The 9534-nt window shown below is 45.4% G+C and overlaps 1 protein-coding gene across 1 annotated transcript; it reads right to left on the reverse strand.

Annotated features, from left to right (window-relative positions):
- Positions 1-5877: 5877 nt before the first annotated feature.
- LOC127300624 (uncharacterized) lies at positions 5878-8873 on the reverse strand. Its single transcript, XM_051330762.1, has 5 exons — positions 8504-8873; positions 7704-8355; positions 7363-7562; positions 7018-7262; positions 5878-6916 (listed from the first exon to the last, which is right to left on the reverse strand). Exons 1-5 carry the CDS (start codon positions 8785-8787, stop codon positions 6117-6119), a joined length of 2181 nt encoding a protein of 726 aa, XP_051186722.1. The 5' UTR covers positions 8788-8873; the 3' UTR covers positions 5878-6116.
- Positions 8874-9534: the final 661 nt, after the last annotated feature.

Raw genomic sequence — 9534 nt, forward strand, 5'->3', positions numbered from 1 at the left:
GGTGGAATGTCGTCTAATGTCTTGAAAGCATATGAATGAGTTCATAAGAGACCACATACCACGGTACGAGTAAAGAGTACTTGTCAGGAGACGAGGTTGAACAAGGTATAGAGTGATATCGAAGATCAAACCTCGGACAAGTAAAATATCGCGTGGCAAAGGGAATTGGTATTGTATGTGAATGGTTCATTCGATCACTAAAGTCATCGTTGAATATGTGGGAGCCATTATGGATCTCCAGATCCCGCTATTGGTTATTGGTCGGAGTGAGTACTCAACCATGTCCGCATAGTTCACGAACCGTAGGGTGACACACTTAAAGTTGGATGTTGAAATGGTAGAACTTGAATATGGAATGGAGTTCGAATATTTGTTCGGAGTCCCGGATGAGATCCCGGACATCACGAGGAGTTCCGGAATGGTCCGGAGAATAAGATTCATATATAGGATGTCATTTTATGTGAATTAAAATGTCGCGGAAGGTTCTATGGAAGGTTCTAGAAGGTTCTAGAAAAGTCCGGAAGAAACCACCAAGGAAGGTGGAGTCCACATGGGACTCCACCTCCATGGCCGGCCAACCCTAGTGGGGGAGGAGTCCCAAGTGGACTCCCCCTTAGGGGGCCGGCCACCCCCCCATATGGGAGGTGGAACTCCCACCTCTAGTGGGAGTCCTAGCTTGGCTAGGTTTCCCCTCCATATGGAAGGTTTTTGGTTCGGGTCTTATTCGAAGACTTGGAGACCAACTCTTGGGGTTCCACCTATATAATGAGGGCCAAGGGGGAGGGGGCCGGCCACCTAAAACACCACCAAGGTGGCCGCACCCCATAGTGGCCGGCACCCCCCTCTCCCCAAACCCTAGCCGCCCCGCTCCTCCACTTCCCGCACGCTTAGCGAAGCCCCGCCGGACTTCTCCACCACCACCGACACCACGCCGTCGTGCTGTCGGATTCAAGAGGAGCTACTACTTCCGCTGCCCGCTGGAACGGGGAGGTGGACGTCGTCTTCATCAACAACCGAACGTGTGACCGAGTACGGAGGTGCTGCCCGTTCGTGGCGCCGGAACTGATCGTGATCAAGATCTTCTACGCGCTTTTGCAAGCGGCAAGTGAATGTCTACCGCAGCAACAAGAGCCTCCTCTTGTAGGCTTTGGAATCTCTTCAAGGGTGAGACTCGATAAACCCCTCGTTGCTACCGTCTTCTAGATTGCATCTTGGCTTGGATTGCGTGTTCGCGGTAGGAAAATTTTTGTTTTCTATGCAACGTTATCCTACAATAATGGCTCCCACATATTCAACGATGACTTTAGTGATCGAATGAACCATTCACATACGATACCAATTCCCTTTGTCACGCGATATTTTACTTGTCCGAGGTTTGATCTTCAGTATCACTCTATACCTTGCTCAACCTCGTCTCCTGACAAGTAATCTTTACTCGTACCGTGGTATGTGGTCTCTTATGAACTTATTCATATGCTTGCAAGACATTAGACGACATTCCACCGAGAGGGCCCAGAGTATATCTATCCGTCATCGGGATGGACAAATCCCACTGTTGATCCATATGCCTCAACTCATACTTTCCGGATACTTAATCCCACCTTTATAACCACCCATTTACGCAGTGGCGTTTGATGTAATCAAAGTACCTTTCCGGTATAAGTGATTTACATGATCTCATGGTCATAAGGACTAGGTAACTATGTATCGAAAGCTTATAGCAAATAACTTAATGACGAGATCTTATGCTACGCTTAATTGGGTGTGTCCATTACATCATTCATATAATGATATAACCTTGTTATTAATAACATCCAATGTTCATGATTATGAAACTAATCATCCATTAATCAACAAGCTAGTTTAAGAGGCATACTAGGGACTTCTTGTTGCCTACATATCACACATGTATTAATGTTTCGGTTAATACAATTATAGCATGATATATAAACATTTATCATAAACATAAAGATATAAATAATAACCACTTTATTATTGCCTCTAGGGCATATCTCCTTCACTGCCACCGTCGCCGGCATCGACGACGGTAGCGGCCTGGCCGAGACAGCGTTGGGAGGGGCGTGGTTAGGGTTTCTGGGTGGCCTCCGGAGTCACCCGAGCGGGAGCGACATGGGAGGCAGGGGACTTCGGAGTGCCTCATATAAAACACATGTAAATTAATTGCTTTATATAGGATAAAAAAATTGGTAGTATTTATAAATTAATGTTTTCAATTTCTATATACATCCACATTTATGAAAGGTACACAACTTTAGATGTTACAAAATTTTACTCCCTCCATTCCATATGAATTCGCATATTTGAATGTATCTATATATAAAAGGTCTCTTGACACATCTGAGTCAGCAACAACTAATATGGAAAGGAGGGTTCCCTTGATTTTTTTTAGTGTTTGGTCACCAAATTATATCAGGTCTGGTATTTCACTCACACATCACGACAGGGAAACTACATTATGGATGGATGTTGTAGCAGATAAAAGGTTTTCAAATTTAATACCCTCCGTTCCTTTCTATAATGCCTATAGATTTTTGATATTTGTTTCAGAATATAAGGTTGTAGCTTGACTCTTTTTCAATTACCCCCTCTACCGGTCAGCTCCCACACGACATGCGTGGAAAAATTTCATACAAAAAGGAAACAATTAATTGAGATTCCTAATGCATGACCCCAACAATTTCTTAGAGTTAGGAAGCAATGTTTTTATTTCCTTAATATAACCTGGCAGCACATATATGGAGAGTCAACCAGAGAGATTTGTGGGATTTGTTAAGTTAATTTAGGAAGTTGCCGATTTCCCTCATTTTTTTTTTTTGAGAGCAACCACATATTTCATTAATCGAAAACCAAGTTACATAAAGCAACATATGTGGAAACTAAAAGACAAACCGGGATAAAATGATTATCCTGAAATTGCAGATAAAATCCTAAAAGATCGAGAAATACAAAATGATCCTTAGAGTTTCCTGCAACCACCATAGCCAGCGGCCGCCGTCTAAATCCACCGCCGCCGAGACGAACGCAAGAAGAGACGCCGAGCCTCCACCATTGCAAGATCAAAAAAAGCACCATCGCCAAAGAGGCTTTGTGAGTCGATGAACAGGCCTGCTGCAAGCAGCGAGGCACATGTCGCTGTGGCACGTCGACCGGGGGACGTCCCCGTGCTGTCTTGGACCAAGATACGCCGCCTCCCATTGACGAAGTCGGAGAAGAACGGCATATCCACCACCTCCGGACCAACATCTTCGCTCCAGAAGAACCACCTCGCCCCGGCCCCCAGCGTCGTCGTGGACAACGACAAACGCCAGTGACACGTCGAGAAACAGATCTCGCCAGATCTGAAGAACGGCGAGAAGACCAAGCTGCCGACCTGAAAGATCGACAAGCACACTTTGCCAACAACTCCGAGACGCCGCCGTGAAGGTCGCCGCTGGTGTGGGAGTGGAGTTGTGGCAGATTTATTTGCCCGGGCGCCGCTCCCACCACCCCAACGACGCACCACAGCAGACAAGCCCTAACTACAAAACGGAGGAGGAACGAGGTCCCCTCCCCCTCCTGCCGCCGGAGCGGCAAGCGGAGGGAGAGGGGCCCAGATCTCACGCCGGTGGAGATGGGATCTGGCTGCCTGCCGCCTGGGAGAGACAGCAGGGGCAAAATGAGATAATCTGCTGTTGTGGAGTCGCAGAGCTCCCCAACGACTTCCCTGTTCGATTTCCCTCATTTTACTCTCATCTCAAATCATTAATCTAGGGGGTCTTGTGTAAAGAACACTCTTGTGCTAATTTCCGTGCCAAAAAACTATAGGCACTATAGAATGAAACGGATGGAGTATTAAATACTAGAAACTATCCTCAATCTCACTTGAGACTGCAATTATTATTTTCAGTTTGGGGTTTAATAAATCTCTTAGGCCATGTTCGGTTAATCCCCACCCCAAATGGATTGGAGAGTAGGAGGAATTTTAACTTAAATGGGATATAATATCCCTCAATACACATGAAATCCAGCGAATCTGCCTCAAACTGAACAAGGCCTTAACCGTGAAGGATGCACGCAGTTCACCATCTTTTTTTCACATAAAACGGCATCAGTGCGACCTGCTACTTTTCCAAAGAAAAGCTGACCTGCTTCATATGCGACCACACCAACTCAGCACGCACCACGGGAAATTGCCAATGCTTGTCCGTATGCCAACCTGATCTGCATCCCCAGATTTTAAGGATTGGAGACGGTGACCAAATCCAATTGTTGCTGACTGTGCAATTCGTGGGGCAAGTAAGAATTCGCAAGAGCACGACAGGACGAACGACTCAGGATGCAGCTGTCTGGCCTCATGCTTCCTCGCAAGCACGATATATAGCATAATGTTTTGCCGTATGTAGGTTCAACTGGAGAAAAATAGTTGAGTAACTTAATACTAAGTGACAATGTTCTTTCTATCTCATTTTCATGAACAAAAACTGCTACTGGCATATGGCCTCAATGTGAAAAAAAAAACATCATGGGTTCAACCTGTCATCAGTGCACATCGTGTTCGTCCACAAACATCAAATCACATTTCGATGGATCGCAAATTGGAAACCGCTGGGCCTGCAGTGCTTTATCTGTAAACCAATTGACACTTGCAGCACAGGAAAAACAGTACGGAAACTGGCAGGATATAGAACAGTGCAGTCCAACACAGGTGCCACTTTTCCCAGGAAACTTCAGCCTTATTCATGAACAAATGCTCGTGACAAAACAAACAAAAACAAACTCCCTGTCATTCATGAACTGGATTGCAACTGTATTATATCCTGAGTAGGTACAGACCAGAGCACCCAAAACAAAGGGACTTGCTTCCATCCATGCTCCAATTGGATATCATGAGCCTAATTGGCAGTTTCATGGTACCAAAATAAGAAAATGCTACCGCCAGATAATTCGGTGGATTTATATGCACAAGGCTACAATACCGATTACTTAACTAATGACAATTGATGTAATGGATCAAGGAAAGGAAGGGTAACAAGAAAGTGTAACGCTTTCAAAAAGTTTACTGCCCACAAAATATGGTTGAGGTGGATGTATCATGAAAATTCTGGATGTTAATGTTGGATGTTAATTGTTTTCTCAAATAACTTAGTTATGCAGCATCCGTACTTGTTTGGCACTAGAGTTTTTATGGGGATTAGTGGATAATATTCTAGAGTATTGGGTGGTCCCCTACCGTCACCTAAACCCCACAAAATTCCATCCCCAATCCACTAGGTGGGGGTAAAGTATTGGGGATTGAGAAAATACACTAAGATTTGGGGAAAAGTGGGGATAAGCAGGGATTAAACTCTCTCGATACTCTAGTACCAAACATGTTTTTAGAAATAAGTGGGGATTTGAAATTTGGTGGGGATTATCCCCACTATCCCCACAAAAACTCTAGTACCAAACAAAGCCTAAAGCAATCACAAGTTCCATGGTCCGCAAAAATAATTCCGTAGAAATGGGAAATTGACTACTACTGTTTCAAGTAGCGGACCATTCTCAATCTAACATCAGGCCATTTATATACACTTCAATGAATAAAATAAAATGGGCCATGCAACATGTCCTAGCTAAAGGTACTAAAAGGTAACAGAAATGATATGCAATATATTTCATGAGAATAACAAGACAAAAAAAATGTTAACTAGAATGCCTACCAGATAAGCTTTAAGGTTCTGATATTCCACTTACCCAGAAAAACGACCTCAGTCCACAATTGTGGCACAGTAATGGCTCTCATAATGCTTCAACAGCTTTCAACAGGCACTGACTACTGACATAGTGACAGATCAGCAGGCACAGCAAGTGATACAATGCCCAGCAATTGTACAAAACTAGCAAATAACTCATCCGCTTGAACTGAACTATTACTATCTGAAAAATCGTATCCACATAATCCTCCCAAGATTGGTCCCTGAAGGTGAGACGATCTAAGGCCTAAATCAATCTGATTACAACTAGCTAAGTGAGTTTTCTCAGCCAAACGTAACAGAAGAAATAGAAAATAAACAAGTCGCAGTTAGTTGCCTAATTACAGTGAGAAAAATTATTCCCTGGCCAATAACAAACGGTAGTTAGCCTGAAAAGGTGGCCAACCTTCTCCTCTTCCTGTTCTTTTTCGGAGTCAAATCTCTTTGAACACTGCAGTTGGAATGAGGAAGAAGACGCAAGGGGCTAGTTCGTCTAGCAGCTGTTCTTCTCCCTTTCTTGTGCACCCACTGAATTGGCAATTTGCCTGCAACTTGGGCAATGCCATCAGATGTTGCAAGCTCAGCCACTTTTTGGATCCTCTCCTGCATTTGCATAACCCATGCCATCGACAGATCCAGTGAGAATGAATCATCCAGTGGTTTTTGCCACAGATCAAGTAGGACACGCTGAAACGACTGAAATGATAAGGAGGGCTGGAAATCCTTGCGTGGTGCACACATCATATTAACCTTTATGACGTGCTTACATAAGTTACCCTGCATTGACCACGAACAACTGCACAGAGAGAATTCAGATCCAGCATTCCATACAGTCCGCTTTTGACTAGCATCCTTCTGGCTTGCCACCTTGGCTGAAAGAGGTTCTTGGTCATCAAAGAGAACATCCTCATCGGGTATCTGCATCGCCCTTTGCCATGAAGTGGATGCAATGTACTCCGCTTTCACCTGAGGAAATGAACCACTCTCATCTGCATATAAGTTGAGCCAGTAGCCTGAATGCAGCTCTGTTGTGAGCTTGTGAACCAACCAGTCGACACGTTGGAGAGCGTCGAGTTGTGAATCATCATATGCTTTAAGCTTGAGCTTTAGATGGTAACCCTCAATTGCACCACAGGATTCCTGACTTGCTAGCGGCAAGTTTCTGATGGTATCAATCCACATCTCTAGATGGGGCAATGGCATAAATAGGAACACTGTTAGCATCTAGACAAGCATTTGCATTTCAATGAACATTTCGAATCTAGTACATGAAACTCATTCTTACCCAATTTGGGGACCCAAAATGACTTGAAATATTGTATGAACGTGGTTTGGTCAACAAAGTCTTGAAATGTTTGCTCCAGCGCATCCATGGGGTTTTTCTCATTCCAGATACTGTACATAAATTTTCCTAGTCGTGTAAAAATTTCTCGTTGCACCTCAGTGTTGCTACATTTCTTGATTATATTTTTGAACCAAGTTCTCCTTATGTGCCATAAAGAAAATAAAATTGGACAGGAGAACACATTCCTGAAAAATAATGACATATTTCGTCAAATGGCAGGTAATTACACACTATATAGACTGAATAATTTCACAGTAAGATCATATGTCAAAATCTATGCTGTACCTGATTGGGTCCATCTCGGAGGTTGGGTCGTCAATTATAAATCCGCCAATTCTCCAGGTGGCGTCAACAGAATGTATTCTACTAGTGAGTGCTTTCATCCATCTCAAAGTATCCTCCTTGGTAACTGATCGGGTTATAATCCACGCAACAGGTAGAGCCTGTTGTCTTGAATCGAATACGAGAAGTGTGTGCAATGGATACTGCAGCAAAGAGTAGAATGTCAAACAAATGGTGAAACCTGCAACTGCAGAAATAACTAGACATCACGTAGTACTATAAAATGTTGCTTAATAAAAGTACAGCCACAAAGCTGTCAACTTTTTTATGTGGCATATATATACCTTGAGCTTGCTTACACCAAATGAGGAATGAGAGGCCAAGATACTCTGGTGACCAAAGCGTATCATCTGCTGCAGTTGCCATTCTGTCTGGATCCCCAGCACGAACGCATCAGTCTCGGTCGAGTCCTGGTGGAAAAACACAGACTTCTTGTTCCTATCTACCCACATCTTGATGCTAGCCTGGTCATCAAGATCCAGCTCATGCGTAGACCTCTTGATGATCATCCCAAGCTTGTGGACATACTGCGAGGCGAGGCTATCGACCTTCGCATCCGAGCCACAGTAGCGCTGTATCCCTTCTATATGCGCCTGCAGGATGTTCTCCTCGGGGACACCGAGGTAAATCAACGACATGGTCTGCTGCTGAATCTCGCTCCCGACATACGGCACCTTCCTGGCGCGAGGCCCGATGGCGTCCCGGTCCAGGGGTCCGTGGCACACGAAGCCAGACCTGGTGACATGGCGCCTCTCGTGGTAGATGATGAGCACCACCGAAGGCCGGGCGTAGAGCCGCTTGATCGCGAAATGGCAGGTGCAGCCTCGCATGGACTGCGGGCGAGGCGCGCGGTTCCTCGTGTTGACCCTGTACCTCCTGCTGGGCAGGATCTCCCCTCCCTCCCCGTAGTTCTCTGGGCCAAACGAGCACCAGTACCTGAATTAATTTAGAAAAAACAGGACACACTGATTATTTAGAACTTGTAATAGCCAAAGATTTAACATGGTCAGCATAGGTGTCTGGGAGAAGGATGGCGAGCGGAGCAGGGGAGGTGGTGGCGGGAGGGAGGGAGAGAGGCGCATACAGTCGGTACTTGAGGTACTCGTCGCTCCTGAACTCCTTGAGGTCGCCCCTCTTGCGCTTGCGGCTGCGCTCGATGTGGAACCTGGTGGGGTACTCGGGGTTGTTGCACTCGCCGCTGATGAAGGCCCCCAGCCGCTCGTAGGGGATGAGCGCGACGTCCTCGCAGTGGTGCTCGGAGCTGGCGTACTTGGCCCACCAGAGGTCGGCGGCGGAGAACTCCTCCCCGGGCGGGTCCTGCACGGGGAGATCGCTCACCGACTGCAGCGCCGCCGTCTCATCCCCCATTTCTTTTCTTTTCTTCCCGCCGCCAGCCGCCAGTCGCCGGAGTTGGGATTCGGAGTGGGAAAACCCTAGAGAAGAAGTGGGGACGACTGGACTGGACGAGGAGGAGAGGAGTTGAAACCCTATTCTCCGCCCGATGCGGAGAATTGCCAACCTCCGCGTACCCCCTCAACTCACTTGGGCTGGCCCATTTGGGCCGACTGGTTTCCTTTTTTCTTTATTTGCTCAAAAAAATCTTTTTTGTTTCTTTTTTCGTTTATTTTACCATGGTCAGCGGACTCTCTTTCCTCGAGCTATTGGCATCTGTAGACCCTCCTGATCCAATCTCGAATTCAAGGTATGTTTTTTTTTCTCGGTCTCTTTTGATCTGCGCCACGATTTGAAAGAAATTTTCTGGACAAAACGTGATGTTAGATTGCTTTGCAGAGAATACAGTTCAGATGTCAATATAGGTTTCTTACGACAGCCCAACCCGGTTCTAAATTATTCGGGAGATCGGTTCGTACTGAATACAGCTGCGAGTGAGCTATTCTGTAGTTTAGATTTTGCTTCTTCCAGTTAGTTGTCATACATGTTGATGTTGAGCTGATAATTCTATCGCATTAAAAAGAAACAGAGCTGAGAAGTTTAATGACCATCCGAACTTTGGAGCTGGATTCAGTTGTTTTGATAAGAATCTGAACAGCTGCAATGTTGAAGAAAACATTAGGTAATTTTTTCGTTGTTCTTCAGTAATGCAAAAGTCAGGTA

The sequence above is a fragment of the Lolium perenne genome, chromosome 5 (genome assembly GCF_019359855.2).
Source record: "Lolium perenne isolate Kyuss_39 chromosome 5, Kyuss_2.0, whole genome shotgun sequence".
NCBI lineage: Eukaryota > Viridiplantae > Streptophyta > Magnoliopsida > Poales > Poaceae > Lolium > Lolium perenne.

What these genes read in the sequence shown, in the direction of transcription:
- LOC127300624 (XM_051330762.1), bottom strand. Translation starts at nt 8,787, where the DNA reads ATGGGGGATGAGACGGCGGCGCTGCAGTCGGTGAGCGATCTCCCCGTG. An exon ending in TTGGTGTAAGCAAGCTCAAG is followed by an intron (nt 7,563 to 7,703) that starts GTATATATATGC and finishes TCTTTGCTGCAG; the next exon opens with TATCCATTGCACACACTTCT. An exon ending in ATTTTGGGTCCCCAAATTGG is followed by an intron (nt 6,917 to 7,017) that starts GTAAGAATGAGT and finishes TGCCCCATCTAG; the next exon opens with AGATGTGGATTGATACCATC.